The sequence below is a fragment of the Dichotomopilus funicola genome (genome assembly GCF_033296635.1).
Source record: "Dichotomopilus funicola strain CBS 141.50 unplaced genomic scaffold C8A04scaffold_29, whole genome shotgun sequence".
Classification (NCBI taxonomy): Eukaryota; Fungi; Ascomycota; class Sordariomycetes; order Sordariales; family Chaetomiaceae; genus Dichotomopilus; species Dichotomopilus funicola.
Genome location: NW_026944050.1, coordinates 257,088 through 272,580, shown reverse-complemented (window position 1 = coordinate 272,580; position 15,493 = coordinate 257,088). Strand labels below are relative to the sequence as shown.

General features: G+C 56.0%; 3 protein-coding genes across 3 annotated transcripts; 2 read left to right on the top strand and 1 right to left on the bottom strand.

Moving 5' to 3' along the window:
* Window positions 1-4,859: 4,859 nt before the first annotated feature.
* Window positions 4,860-7,238, top strand: C8A04DRAFT_28459 (uncharacterized protein; the record flags this gene model as incomplete). The annotated part of the gene is made up of 2 exons (XM_062780648.1): window positions 4,860-4,898; window positions 5,001-7,238. The coding sequence occupies 2 exons, from the start codon at window positions 4,860-4,862 to the stop codon at window positions 7,236-7,238; spliced, it is 2,277 nt and encodes a 758-aa protein (XP_062637259.1).
* Window positions 7,239-8,310: 1,072 nt separating this feature from the next.
* Window positions 8,311-9,043, top strand: C8A04DRAFT_11950 (transcription factor subunit Med10 of mediator complex-domain-containing protein; the record flags this gene model as incomplete). The annotated part of the gene is made up of 3 exons (XM_062777159.1): window positions 8,311-8,347; window positions 8,414-8,516; window positions 8,590-9,043. The coding sequence occupies 3 exons, from the start codon at window positions 8,311-8,313 to the stop codon at window positions 9,041-9,043; spliced, it is 594 nt and encodes a 197-aa protein (XP_062637258.1).
* A 675-nt stretch (window positions 9,044-9,718) lies between these two features.
* Window positions 9,719-14,885, bottom strand: C8A04DRAFT_12017 (uncharacterized protein; the record flags this gene model as incomplete). Its single annotated transcript, XM_062777184.1, has 4 exons — window positions 9,719-10,099; window positions 10,201-10,899; window positions 11,086-14,492; window positions 14,747-14,885. The coding sequence occupies 4 exons, from the start codon at window positions 14,883-14,885 to the stop codon at window positions 9,719-9,721; spliced, it is 4,626 nt and encodes a 1,541-aa protein (XP_062637257.1).
* Window positions 14,886-15,493: the final 608 nt, after the last annotated feature.

Genomic DNA, 15,493 nt, shown 5'->3' with positions numbered 1-15,493 from the left:
TCGGACATATCCTAAGCCGCGGAGGGGAAGGACGAGATGGGAAGAGAGAAATCCAAGAACACCCTTTCAAGCCTCCTTTCGGGGGTCAGGGGGTGCTGCTGCGCAGGAGACTTCTAAAAACTTTGCCAACAACTATCTCCTAACGGCCGCCGTGCTCTGTGCGACTTAGGCCACGGTGGGCGTTCACGCTTTGTGCGGGGCAAAGACACAGTAATGCAGTGCCTCTGTTTGGGTGCTGCAACTGCCTTCTAGCTTCCTGCTGCCCGCTGCCACTGTTTGCTGTCTCCCACACAACGGCAGAAAAATGTCCGAAGGCACACACGCACCGCCCAGGATGCTTAACCGCAAGACGGGCAAAAGAGCACCAATCAATGCGTCATCTGGGAAAGGTGTTTGCGGTTGCGAGATCCGGTAGTCTGGGACTGGGTCTGTGATCAGTACCGGTGATAAGGTAAGGTTGGAGGATCGAGGTTCCCCGGATTCTGTGTGTCAAAACCAGATTGTCGAGGGTGACGCCGGGAGGGTCAGAGATAAGCGGAAGGTCATTGACAGGTCGAGGATGTGTCAAGAAAAGGAAAAACCGGAGGGTTTTATGTAATGCGAATGCCGCCTGAAGTGGGAGGGGCCCGCAGACCGCCGCTGGCCCTGGGGTCCGCAGAAGAACAAATAGCCAGGTGCTGCCACCTCACCCCCGGCTCTGTTTCTGGGCTGAACCAGGTCACCTGGATCCTTCTCCTCGGGGCCAGATCCTCGCCTCAGAAATTGGGGCTTTCCCACCCGCACCAATTGTGTCACCCAAGCTTTTCGAGGACTTGAAATGTCCTAGTTTCTGTCCACCCGAATCACGATCGGTTGACCGGAGCCTCAGTTGGGTGCTGTCCAACGCCACGCCCGACAGTCGGCCACTGCGAGAGCGAGGACTTCGATTTTCGACTCGCCGCTGCTTCTATTCAGTTGTGATCGAAGCCGACTACTTGGTCTCCACTCACTCGAACCAGATGGAGACAGGTGACCAAAGTTGATGTCCACTTGTCGTGCGCGGAGCGAGTGGACGAACACGCCAATCCAGTCAACCTGCAGCCACGAAATTTTTCGAGTTGGTGTCGACTGGCTCAACAGGGTGAAGAAACGCGGCTCGCGGGGCCCGGGTTCGGGAAGCGCTTATTCGTTGGGATTTGTGGGAGATGCACACTGCTCATGGACCAGAAACACGGTTCCGTTCCCCTGGAAATGTGCCAGTCAAGCTCGAGTCGGCCGGCTCCGGCTTGAGAGTTTTGGATCGAGGGCCGCCTCCGGGAGAGGGGGCTACAAGCTTGTCCCTTCCCTCATTTCTTGTCTCCCTGCAGATAACTATGACAAGGACAAGGCGAACAATGAATACGTTGGTAAGAAACACAAAGTACTAATCTTACTCCGTACAAGCCAGGAATTCGCCGATGGAAGCACGAACGCTCCTTCCTTCATCGCCCGCGATGGTGCGCTGTGGCCATCGAGGAATGCGTCTGTTCTGCATGAACACACAAACCCGCCGATGTTTGAGTGGCGGATGCGAGTTCGGAGGCGGGAAGTGAACGGTTGGCCCACCGTTGCTCTTTCCCCCAACAGACACAACCATCAAAATGCGAACGACAAGAAGGAACGAATGAGAGCATGGGGCGCTTCAAAACATCGAGCCCACTCTTTCGATTTCCAACGGCCACGGTTCTGATGTTCAACAGCCGCAAACTCAGCGCGGCCCATGGCCAGCGTACAGGATGAGACGGGGATCATTGGTTCCCGGTCAAGGTGGAGAGGCAATAGTCGCAGCAAACCACCCCCGAAAACAGCCAGATGCTCCTATCGTTCACTCTCCGCGCTTCATTAACTAAATATTTCAACGTCTTTGTTCGCGGGCGTAAGTTGCTTCCCACCTGCGTAGCGACGGAACCACAGTAGCGTTGTCAATAACTTAGTTATGACGATGACTGGGATCCCCGGGAGCCGGTCGTGGAGCCGTCCCCGACATCCCCCCGAGTGCCGGAGAGTGGGTCGGATCTGTGCTGCAGCATCGGGGCCCGCCAGCCGAGGACGACGACGGTTCAAGAGCCACGTTTCGTTGCACGTACTGTAGATTGTTCAAAAACGCGGCTTCAGCAGCATAGTATCGGATCAGCCACTTCCACGCTGCACGGGGATCTGGATGCAACCGCTTCACTTCGGGTTAGATCCTCGGCCTAAAAATCAAAACGATGACTCGGCCATTGACTTCGAAACGCTGTGTGTCAGCCCGCATTGTTTGCTTGGACAACAACTAGAAGCCTTTAGCAAGAATGAGCCCTCCCGGCCCTCTCAGTTGTGGCAAACGCAGTCTCCGCGTTTCCCATTTCTTCACTCTGGACGTCCCGTTAAAACGAACCGGTTGAAGAAATCGCCCCTGTCCGCGCCCCTCCTAGGGCTCAAGGGCAAGAAGAATGGTCACTGCCAACAGTCCATCGTCAGGTCAACGCGAAATTCGACAAGGCTCTCACACGTCGCTCACAGGCAGAGCAGACAGGCCTGTCCCAGCCATAACAGCCATAAGATATGTTGCCAACTACCTCAACTTGTAAGATTACTTTAGGGAGGGACAAAAGTACGAGACCGCCGAAGGACAACAATGAAAGCATCAAGTGCAAACCCCAAGTGAGGTTGTGGCCGGGACCTCTCGAAAGAATGCGCAATCCAGCCGACATCGGGGTCAAATCCCATGGACAACATGTCCCTTCCCCAACGAGCACCGCCGCTGGGATGAGTTCCCTTGGTTGCAACTTGTCGCCGATGCTCAGGTGACCATCATCAGAAGTTCCAAGAGATGGCTTCGAGACTTGGCGTTTTGCCAAGGAAGTCAAGGTCGTGCCCCGCATCTCCGTGCCACGCATCGCACCAAGGCGGAATGGGGCATGAGTTTCACACGCTCCAGCGAGCAACGGGATCAAAACGGCAAGCCGGGGACGGGGATGCAGGTCACGCCCTCCCGGAATTCCCGCAGAACCCCCTTTTCTGAGAAAGGCTTGGTCGAGGCCAACTGCTCGCGACACTGCACGAAAACACACAAGTTCTTGGCTGACCCCCGTCCCACAACCACCAACAGAGTTTTCCTAGCCCAAAACCGCAACAATCCCCAGGTGCGTCAGTGCGGGGCATCACACCGAGGGGTTCATGGGCACGCTGGGATATGGCGGGAGGATGAAGCTTGTGCCGTGTAAGAAAGCAAATGATTGGGTACAACAGAAAAGTTGAGGTTCGAAGGGTCCTTCAGTGCTTCCAATCCCCTTACTCTGCAACTACCATGTGCACCGCATGGAGAGTTTCCATGAAGTCTTAACCCCCGCGTAGGAGCCTGCAAGGTGGAGTGGAGATGAAGCGATTGCTTGCGAGCTTTCCCCATGACAATTCACAAACCCCCTTTTCGGATTCAGATGGCGCCCGTGGTTGGCTAGTGGAACGTTTGACACGAGGATCCTGCAAGGAGACGAGGCGGGTACGTGAACGCGCTGTTGCGGTGAAATTTTGCCGTGGGCAACTTTGGGATGTCCAAATTATTGGCTCTTGCTGTTCAACGAGCTGAGGGAGCGGCTTTCGCTCATCCCAGCATGTCTCACTCGCCCAAGGGGCCAGCTCAGCCTCGCTCCATCGTTCACAGGAGGAACCCTGGACATCAGCCACGACACTATTGTTGCGAGAGTTGCATCTCCGAGGACATCGTAACTCTGTCTATCTCGGACTTTTGGAAATAAGCATTTCCTTGGGAACCAAAGATCTGAAGATTTGAGACGGACAAGAAATGCCGCATTTTTGAGACCTCATGAGAAGCTCCAATGGTTGCCGCTGCTTTCAGGTTCCAAGAATCTTGGCTCATCCAAAACGCGCAAGCTCGGCGACGCAAGATCGGACCATCACAATGTTTCTTTCAGGTTGGGAGTTGATTTTGTCCGACACAAGGAACCGTCATGCTGAGGCATTGAGCCAGGTCTTGAAACCCCAGCTGAATGTTGCCATCGAGGCGGAGATCTTGAGCCAGCCACTTGTGACTTCGATATGGATCTGGCGGCATGGCAATTCTGTTGAAGCCCTTTGCCATTCCAACCCAAGCCCAACTCGTTAACCCGGGTGCAGTTCAAGGGCACATCTCCAATGGCAGGTCAACATCTTGTTCCTCAGCTGAAGCTTGTTGAATGCCTTGTCTGTTTGTATCAACCCCCCGCCCCGTGTGTATGGCGTTGATCATTTTGTTTCTCTATCGGCGGAATTGAACCCCCGAGCGTACTACACTATGCAGAAGGATCCCCAGTCTCCAATTCTTCACGAAACACAGACTAGGTTCGCAGCGTCATGAAGTTCTTGAAGGGTTCCGATACTCCGACGCTATGAGCGCACCGTTTAGCTCTCTTCGATGCGGCGTTGGAAAAGATTTCGACGTCATCTTTCTTGAACGCTGTCTTCTAGGCCCCAGTTGCTGTGCCTCCGAAGTAAACTCTTAGTACCTACGCGTATGATGTACATGGTAGGTAGTGTTGAGATCTCGAAGTCGTAATAAGTTCAGGAACCGTGAAGAAACACTTGGGAGCCGGAGCAGCGTCACAGTGCATTGCAGATGCGCACAGTACTTTTTATGGGTCCACTCACGTCAGTCCTGACGTTTGTTTACTTACCGTCACCGCGAGCGAATCACACGTCTCCCCACTCAACTTTTCGCAACGCATTTTCCACGCGGCGATCCGACACACACGACCAATTCGTAATCCTCGTCAAAATACACATTGAGGCATTGCTAAGAAGTCAGGTTGTCGGCGTGTCAAATTAAAGAATCTTTCTGCTATCACCAGATTGCTCGATTCAAAATGGCCCGCCGTTCCGCGCGCTTGGCCAGCCTGACCAAGGTAAACAAACCTGCTTTGTCCCATCGAGACCGCTAACGGTCGGGGATCGATCAAGATATCATCACAAATTATTGTGTGCTGACCAGAGTATCCAATTCATAGGCGCCAAAACCGGCCACTGAATCCCCTCCTCTATCATCCGTCGCCGAGCACGATGACAGTCCAACCAAGGCGGCGCCCGCGCCCGCGCCCGAGCCAGAGCCAAAACCTGTTGGCAACAGCCGCGATCCCGTTCCTTCATCTCCTGCCCTCGGACCTAAGACCCCCGGCGGTTCATCTCCCATCAAGCCGCCCATGTCGGAAATGCATCCGAGCAAGGTGCGCCCAACAATGGGACCTCCTTCGTCTGGACTGCGCCTCGGTTTCACCGACATCAAACCTACGACCAGCCGCGATGGCAACGGCATCATCGCAGCAACCCAAACGACGCCTTCGCGCGTCACGGTCCCTTCATCGCCGTTTACGTTCCGCATGACGCGCGACACGCCCAACTCGGATATGGGGCTGGGCCCAGAGGCTCAGCGCATGATGGAGCAGCTTCGTGGTGACGCAGCCAAGATTCGCGAGGAACTGAGGGCTAAGCGTGACGCAGAGCAGGCGGACGCGAATGCGGGTCTTGACGGTGTCGGCGGCCGCAAGATTGCCCTGGCCAAAGGCAAGGCCAGCCGGTTTAGTGCTGCGCATATGGCTGAGTTCAAGAAGATGGATTCAATTGCCAACCATCCTTCCGCTTTTCGGGCCCAGCAGGGGCGGACTACGCCACTCAAGGCGGGCGTTAAGCGGTCGAATGCGGATCTTGACGAGGTGGACGAGGTCGCCTCTTCCAAAGCGCCCACTCCTGCCCGCAGCGCAACTATTAAAGAGCCTAGCACAACCGCCAAGCGTGCGCGACAGAAGGTGGATGATGACGCATCGAGCAAGGGCCCCACATCTCGTGACGGGAGCTCCATTCCGGCGCCCAGGTCGGGAGGACTCGGTATCCCCCGGTCGAAATCGAACCTCGCGTCTACCATGACGCCGACCAAGTCCTCGTTAGCTCGGACAACCAGCGTCAAGTCGCCGTCCAAGGCCACACCCAGCGGCATTCCGCGGTCTGCTACTACCAACAGCCTCCCTATTTCCCACCCCGCAACCGACAAGGAGCCCGAGGCCGAGGCTGAGGCTAAGACACCTGCTAGCCGATTCGATAGAGTTAAAGCCATGTTGCGCAACACGAAAGCGAGCACGACCAAGCCGAAGAGTGCTCTACCAGTCCCTTCGGCCGTCACTTCTCAGACCCCAGCGCCCGCTCGCCAGGAGCGCCCGACTTTCACTGCCCCCATGACCACACCTGGTCGTAAAGCAATCAAACGTGTCGCTTTCACCCCCGACACCACCCAGCGCACAGTTCTGGCCCAAAACTCACCATCTCCCATCAAATCTATCCTCCGCGTCGGCGGCTCTCAGCCCCAACGTGAGATCCATTATCCTTCCCTTGAAGGCGTCTTAGCCGAGACTACGGGGTCGACAGCGACCACAGATTCAGACGGCGTTTCCTACCCCAACCTATCGGCGCGCCGGCCGCTTCCCCAACCACCGTTACAGCCAGAACTTTCCACGCCATTCTCATCCGCCAAAACTACCTCCGCCAAACCCGCGTTCCCTGTCTCGGGCCCGGGCGATTTTACCTTCCGAAGCGACCACACCATCAGCTTCAACACCACCGCTACCCGGTCCTTTGGCTCCTCCCCTGGTCAGACCTCTGTCCGCGCCGTGCGCCCTTCGATCGTACCCCCTTCTGTCGAGACCGATGTCAGCGTTAGCAGTATGCCGGGTAGCTTCCCACCGTCTGCTACAGAGTCTCTCTCCGACTCGGCCACCCCGGGTTCCGGTGCTAGCGGCGCTGGTTCAAATAAGGAGAACGAAACCCCCACGCTCCCCCGCCCCGGTAGCACCAGCGTCAAGAAGACTGGAACGAGCTATACCAACGACAACAACAACACTGGTGTCTTCCGCGCCCTGCCACACGGCATGTCCACCAAGAAGCGCCACCGCGTCAGCACTGACGAAGAGGAAGCCGAGCAGGAAGCTGCCGAGCGTGCGGCGAAGAAGCGACGCGCGGAGAATCTCCCCGAAGGCGACGCGCTATTGGCACCGAGGCTTGTTGCGGCTGGCAAGACCAGCACGATCAATGGTGGCATCCCCAACGCCAGTGTCAGGCGTGGTGCTTTCACCAGTCCGCGTAAGCTGGCGGTGCCGGGCCGCGTGGGACCTGCGCCGGGCACGCCGAGCCCGATGAAGAGGAAGGGGATCAGTCTGAGCCGGCTGAATATGCTGGCTCGGCCGAAAATGCGGAAATAGACGGTGCCTGTTGCATCATTGTCATCGTAGTCAGGGAGATGGGGTGATACTTGGCTGTGTTCGGGCGTTGTGGGTGACACCACGCTGTAGCTTGACATTTAGTGGCCAAGCCCCCTTATTCTTCCGCTGCCTAACCGGCCTTTATTGATCAGCAGACTGGCCTTCTAGAGCTTGGCATTGTATGCCGTTTGCTAGCCGGTTTGTATAACTATTTCTCTTCCTTCTGTTTTGCATGACGTCCAGAGTTTGGACTGTTCGCATTGCCCTTCCGTGTCCTAGGATCATACATAGACCCTAGATGGATAAACGGGGGCAAACCTGTGGCGTTTACGCTGGAGGTATTCCAGCTGGTGTGCATGTTGATTTTGTTTGATGGAGAGAGAGGAAGGGCGTGCATGTCGGAGTATGGAGATTGCGGTTGATTGCTTGATTGATTGGGTGTTTGTTTGTATTGAGTTTTGTTTCGATATTTGGTAGTCTGATGAATGTTATGACATACACTTGTGACTGTTTTAGAAAGGGGGTTGTTGATAAATGTATGGCATTAAATGCAAATTAATGAATTTGTTTCCAGAGACATTATTCATGAGGAATTTGTGATGATACCAGCAATGACACCCTGGTTCTTGAATGTCCGTTGAGTCTCATTGAAAAAGGAAATATGTTAACTAAATTTAAGGTATGATACGGAGTAATGTATTGTTTAGAGAACTCAAAGTTTAGACCCGGCTGAATTCAACATTTCAAGCAGAAAAAATATACAAGACGTACATATCACAAATAGGAGATTGATATTCATATTCTTATCCCTTCGGAATACATAGTATTTGGTTACTTCATGGCAAACGATATTCCATTTTACAGGTGCATTTACAAGGGTTGAGCAAGGCTGCTGGCCCAAACCTTAAAACTGCGGGGCACCCAACTCAAGCTTCAACCAATCACATCACGTTCTCCCGCCTAAACATCCTCGCTCACAGCCTCGCCGTCCTCCATTCTTTCATCTCTAACATCGAAACTACCATCGCCTCTAAGTTCCGAATAGTAACAACAGCAGCGCCCGCCCTAAGCCATGGCGCCGATTAATCCCGATCTTCAGAATGTCCAAGGTATGACCGATTAGCCTGCAACGCTCCAATTTTTCCAATAAAACCCAACGATTGACCCTGTCATAGAGGACATCAAGAACGTAATCCAAGACCTGTACCAGGTCATGGTCCAGGTCTCCAATTATGATGGCGCCGGCCGCCCAACCCGCGATGTTCTCTCCCAAGACATGTATGTACCATCCTCCCCGTCTCTCCATTACCCATCATGTCACTTCAAATCCCAACTAACCCACCAAACCCAGTCAAACCCTCGACGCAAGCCTCCTCACCCTCTACCGCGACGCCCAACGCCTCCCCACCCTCCCCCCCAGCACCTCTCCCTCTACTACAGCACCCGAAACCAACCCCTCCTACGCGGCGGCGGCCGCCCCCAAATCCGCCGACCGCGCCGTGCCCGAACCGCTGATCCAATACGTCGAGAACGGCCGCAACCCAGATATCTACACGCGCGAGTTTGCCGAGCTAGTGCGCCGCATGAACCAGCTGGCGCGGGGGAAGACACATGCGTTTCGCGATTTTCGGGACGTGCTGGCGCGCGAGATGATGGGGGCGTTGCCGGAGTTGAGGGAGGATGTGGAGGCTGTGGTGAGGGCTACTGGGGGGGTGACGACGGAGGTTGGGGTCGCGGAGGCTGGGGCTGGGGAGCAGGGAGGGACTTCGGGGCAGCAGCAACAACAGCAACAGCAACAGCAATAGTGATGGGAACAACGGATATGGCTGGAGATTAACGGCCTTCGTCGGTGAAGTTGGGTACGGCCGTGGGGATAGAGGAGCGCACGGGTTTGGGTTACTTTTCGGCGTTCTAGGGGGTTAGTAGGGTTTGAGGGGACATATATCGGGGCGAGCATTAACTGGCGTTTGTGGAATTAGGATACCCGCTGGACTCCCATGCCAGCTGATTGAAACTCAAAAAGTCAACATCGAGAGGCCACTGTCAACTATGATGGACCTTTCTATGAAGGGGCTTGTGAAGATGAATCGTGCCAAGAGTGGAAGGATAAGTAAACTTAGCTGCCACACAATGCCGTTTCACATGGATTTAAAAGATGATTAAAGGTAAAGGTTAATTTCATCCTTTTCAACGCCTATGCAGACGCGAGTCCTGCAATGACCGAACCACGGCCCATCTACAATGAGTCTGCCTGCCACCTATACAATACAGTACGAATCAACCAACCGACACCCCGCCAACAATGCAGCCTACACGGTAGTAACAAGACAAAGATGCTTGCGATCTTGTAACAGAAAACAGCGCCCATATGATGACGACATCAAGCCAACAAATAGCCGTACCAACGGCCAACACCATTGACAATCATATCTGACGAGAGAGCTTTGCTCCCTTTTTTCCCCTCAACGCTTTCTTCAACTTCAATCCGCAAAAGCCTGCAACGCATGCGCCAACGGCACGACCCGCAAACTCCGCGCCCTCTTCAACGGACTTGATGTCCCACTACCGCTACCATTGGCACCTCCACTCCCACCGCTAACAGGCATAATCATCGTCGGGCTGTTCCCATCCTTCCACTTCCGGAACACACTCTTCAAATCCCGCGGGATTCCCCCCAGCACAACGTGCGCGGTAGGCATAAACGGACGGTCCTCCATGGTAGCAGCATGGATCGAATATTCTGAAACGAAATCGAGAGCGTTGCGGAAGGCGGCATACTGGTGTTGAGAGCGGGCGCCGACAATGATGTAGAGCTCGAAGAAGGCGTCGAGGACGTAGATGTGCGAAGGGTGAAGGTCACTCTGGGAGAATGGGGAGATTTCGGTGATCTGAAAAGGGGTGCGGGTTAGTATATGCCGCGGCTGGTATGGGTTTAGTTGAAGAAGGTTGACTGATGATTTACCTGGTGCTTGTCGGTTGAGCTGGCGCAAAACAACCTGCCGCAGTATTTGTCATAGTTCGGCTTGAGCCGCCAGTGGTCTGCGGAGCTTGGCCGTGTGCTGCCGCCGAAAATTTGCCAGAAACTCGCCGACTCCTTGCCCTCCTCGACCTCGAGCAACTCCCCCATGAGCGCCAAATCCATGCCCACGAGCCGGGCACATCCCAGTTCTTCCACGTCGCTACCTTTACCCTTCCAGAGATAGCATTTCCCCTGTTGCGTGATGAGATACGGGAAACCGGAGCACAGGCTCAGCGGGGAGAAATCGACCTCGTCAAAGGCGACCTGGCCTAGGTACCGCCGACCGCAGAGCATATTGGGTGCCAGTGAATCGTACTTGTTACTTGAGCCCCGGCGGACAATGATGATACCGCCCAGTGCCTGTAGAAATCCGGACGTTTCCTTGCCCTGCGTGAGCTTCACCAGCCTGCCGCCAAGAGCCCGGGCCTCACGCGCGGCGAATAAGTGGGCGTCGTCGATCTGCGACTCGGGCACCTCATCACCCGCCCAAAAGTATACCTCGTTCACCTTCCTACCCGTTGGATCGAGATATGTATGCGGGCAGAGATACATCTCCCGCTCGAACAGCACTCGTTCGTAGTGTGATGGCACAGGGATCTTCTTGCCCTCTGAGGTGAGCTGGATAAGCTGAGCGCGCTGTGACTGGACCCTGGCCGTTGAGGCAGGCCGATTCATGAGGATATCGGCCGCATCAGCCGTGTACTTGCGCTTGGGCCGATCAGGGCCGAAAAATCCGCCAATATCCCTGGATGCTTCTGCGGCCTGTTTGCCCGGCGACCGTGTGGGGGATTGGATACGCGGAGATGTCAATGGGGGAGGCGAGGTCACCGGGGGAGGTGCCGGGAGCGGTCGCGACGTTTTCGGGGGGAGAGCTGGCGGTTGTTCCGCCTCTTGAGGCTGTGGGATATTTGGTGTGGGGGCTACGACCGGCTGTGTCAGTCCCAGGCCGGTGCCCCCAAACGACGAGGGACCAGTTTTAACGGGAAGCGCAGGCTTCAAATCGACTGGCTCATTCCCTTGTTGTTGCTTCAAGGAGGGTTTGTCTAGCCCAGGAAAACGTTCCTTGACTGGGGACGACGATCTTGACCTAAAGGAGTCGGCGCGGTCCCTAACCAACGATATCGGCCGCCCTGTAATTGACTCGGCACGCTCTCTAGCAAGAGAGACTGGCCGTCCTGTAATAGACTTGGTACGCTCCCGAACGAGAGACGTGGGGCGCCCCGAAACGGAGTCGGATCGATCTTTGACGGGAGAAGATGGCCGCGACTTGACGGGTTCGACTGCCGGGCTCTCGGGAGCCGTTTCATCCATGAACCTCGACATCCGTTTCATATCCAGCTTCTTGGGCGACGACGGCTGGGAAACAATCTCGGGGCTTGGTTCGGCGAGGTTGGGTGACTGTCCGGTCAAAGCAGCCAGAGCAGCTACTTGTTCATGCACCTTGGTTGGCGAACGAGCACGGGTCTTGATAGGGGCCGGAGTAGACTCAATAATAGCGATAGGCTCCCCAACAGGCTTCGGCTCCTCCTTAGGCATATGCCGGGATGAATCCACTAGAGAGATTACCTCGCTTGTAGGCTTCGCTATGTTTTGCATCAGCGACTTCCGGCGTTCCGCCAACGACATGGTCCCAGAAGCGGGGGTGGTGAATTTCTCCGGCTTAGGAGAAACCACGGGTGCCTCAGATTTTGCAGAGACTGGTGTCTGCTCCATCTTGGGAGAAGGAATACGCTCGGCCTGGTCGAGTGGTGGGAATGCCGTCATCTTCTTTGGCTCCGGGGGCGAGAAGGCTGATTTCCTTTCGGGTTCGGCAGCAGCTCGGACAGGTTCTTCCTTGGGCTGCGCAACGGACGCCGCGACAGAAGTTGGAGCCTTTCTCTTAGGACCACGGGCTCGGTTCTTCGTCATGTGAGTCAGCTGCGGCCCCGGCGCGGGGGGCTCGGTGGATGTTGTTCCTTGCGCATCAGAAGCAGGCGTCGATGCCGACGATTTCGGCCCCACAGCCGCGCCTGGAGGCCCTCTCGCAATGAGACTGGCCAACGCTGGGTTGAAACGATTCGCCAACCCGCCAATTTTACCTCCCGTTAGACTTGGGGCGTCTCCTGTTTTCTGGGGCGCGATCGGCGGGGCTGGGTTCGTGATGGCCTCGCTGGTGGCCTCACGAGATGCCAAGGTGGGAATATCATGCCGAGAGCGAGTGGAAGTATGGCTAGACCGGTTTGAGAGGGAGACCGCAGGACTCTCTGGAGGCAAGTCAGGAGTAGCCGAAGTTTGCTTAGAAAACGTCCCCGTCCGCTGCAACTGCAGCTTCTTTGCAATCCCCTCAGGAACACTCTTCTCACTCGCTGAGCTCGGCTCCCGGGTTATACCCCGACCTTCCTCTTGTGCCTTCTTGAAGTCGTCCTTCTTTTTCAAAATGGCCTCCTTAAACTCGTCCTTCCTCTCCGTCTTCTTAGGTCCGCCTGTAAGATTCAGTGCTGCTTTCCCGCGAAGGATATTATCCTTTAACTCATCCGGTGCCACGTAGTTCTGGGTCTTCGTCCGCCGCAGGCTTCCGACAACGTTCTTCAGCTCATCGGCAGAGCCCTCAGGTTTGGGCCCAGGTGGAGGAGCCCGGGGCTTGAGGTTGGCGCGGAAATCTTTCGTTGCAGGGGCTTCCGGCTGAGGTTTAGCAACCGCGGCCGGGTCCCCTTGGGACTCGCTGGGGTCCTCAGCCGTCGGGGATGCTCGACGGAGATTCCCGCGAAAAGCATCAACAGGTTGTTTGTCTGCGGTCGAAATCGGGGGCACGACGGGAAAGCCACCTAACACGCTAGGCTTCAGGCTTGCACCCATGGGAGTGGACCTCATAAGTCCACCAGTTTTGACCTCGGTCTTCTTAGGCTGGGAGGTGGTGCGAGCCAAGTCAGCGGTTGCCTTCTGCGCCTTTGTCTTGTTCAGCTCGACCATCCACGCCGGTTGCGCAGGCGCAGGTGCGGCAGGCTTCGCTTTCGGAGACTCGGGTTTGTTCAAGGCGGCACCGAGCCAGCTTGAGTTCTTTGTCGGGCTCCACCGCCGAGTATCCATCGTCTTGGAAGGACTGACGGGTGAACTCGGTTTCTGCTCGGTGTCCTCTTTTGCCTTTGGCCCGGTCGGCGTGGATGGCCGATCCAGGGCTGGGGATTCTTGCTGCTCAACTACTTTCTCATCCTGCCCGCCTGCAGCAAACACGGATACGTCGGAGAATTCTCGAAGCATGCTTTTTGGGCGCGTGGTGGATTTCGGGGTAGTGGGCCGCTGTGCGCCGTCGAGATTGCTTGCATTGGATCGAACGGAGTCGACTCGTTGCAAGCCCGCGGGAGAGTTGACACTCCACCGCTTCACACTGTCAGACCGCTTCATCATGGCACTCTGCACAAACCCTCCCATGCCCTTGGTGGGCGAGACCGGCCTCGTGGGCGATGTCCGACCTCCTGGCGATGTAATCGACTGACGGTGGCTCGCGGTCGTGTCTTCTTCCTGGGCACCATCGCTGGCTGGCGGGTCCAGACGCGGGGTACCGGCCAAGGGAAATCCGGAGCTGAGTTTGTTGGACGGGCTGGTGGGCGTGACCGGTCGGGCCGTTGTACTTGTTTTCGGGGGCTCCGGCGCCAACTCTCGCGTCATGCCGGGGAGCTGAGTGCGCAGGGTAGGCATATCCACCGTGTCTTTATCTTCTATTTGATTCTTCCTGAAGGCACCTGATCCCCGCCCAGGGTCTGCAGTTTGGCGAAACCACGAGGGGTCCTTTCCGGCAAGAGTTAACGCAATCTGGTCTCGTGATACTGACGGTTCGGCGGCTTCCGTGCCGCTCGGGGCGGTACGGGCGGCATTCTCGGCGGCGACCATAGAGAGGGGGCGGCTTTTGGGGCGATCGGAAGCTTGAGAGGTCGGCCGCCTCTGCCAAGACAAAGGAGATCGTGCAGGCATGCCTATTGAAGGCGAACCCGGATTCACGCTGCTCCTTTTGGTGTCCGAATCGAACGGAGAATCGTTTTCTTTGGTTGGGGAGCTCGAGGGCTCGGTTGCAGTCGGGGTATTTATGATATCGGACGTGAGGTCGGCAGTGCGCGGCTTGGGGCTACTAGAGCTCCCAAGTACGGGTGATTCGAGGCTCGTGCCGTCGGCAGTGGACGGGAGGACTCCAGCACGATTTGCGGTTGGTGGGGGGGTGTTTGCGGGTGACGACTTTTGCGGCGAGATTGATCTTGCGCGTTCTGGGAAGGAAGTTTGTCAGTACTAGGCCTTGCGGACCAAAAAGTTCCGGTTAGTTGCCCTGAAGCTGCCCTAGTGACCAAAGGTTTCCAGCTTTTTGTAAAGGGGTTCAAAAGGGCCAAAATTCAGAGAGGAAGAAGAGACGGGGGCCTTAAGCTCGTGCAGTTTGGTAAGGAAGGTACGCCGTCTTTTTTTCCCCCTTGATCCAGTTTCGGAGGTGGGAGGCACTAGGAGAGTGAGGTCAGGGTTGACGTACCTGCGCGGCGAGCCTGGCGTTCCCGTTTCTCCTGAAGAATCTTCTCCTCCAGCTCGCGTGATCGGGCCTCATCTTCCTCTTCTCGCCTCTCCTTCAGTAGCTCAACTGAGCGCAAAAAGTCGGAAACTTCGTCAGACATGGCTGTATCCGCGGCGACGTCTTCAACATGACACACAACGGGAGTATGCAGTTCGGGTCTGGTATTTAATTGGGAGGCAGGAGCACGGGGCACACGAGTGTTGGGAAATCCCAGGGTTGGCTCGGTTGGCGGAATGTCAACATTCACAAATCCCGAATCCTTGGAGATGACCTAACAAGCAGAGTCCCAGAGGGGCAGTTTGATGTGCCCAGCCGGGCCCACAGCCGCCAACCGGAGTTTGCGCAGCTGCGCGTGATGAAGGCCAAGATCAATGGGGCCCTGGCGTCAAGCTTAACGCCTCCTGATTAGCCAAATTTCCGCCTGACAGCGCTGTCAGCTGTGCTGTTCGAGCTGTCTCAGAAAAACAAATGGAAGAAATGGAAATGCGGCTTTGTGCACCCCCTTTCACCGGCATTGTCTGAATTGATGCGACCTCGAAATAAAATGCCTTTGTTTCATGCTGTTTCCGGACCAGGCTTTGTGCTACTCGAGAAGTTGGCCCGGCTTCGCGCGTAAGAGGCCATACACATCGTTCCGAAAACATCTCGAGGAATGCTGCTTCCTCGGTTGCTTCGCCCCAATCCGCCACCATCTTGACTTGTTGACCC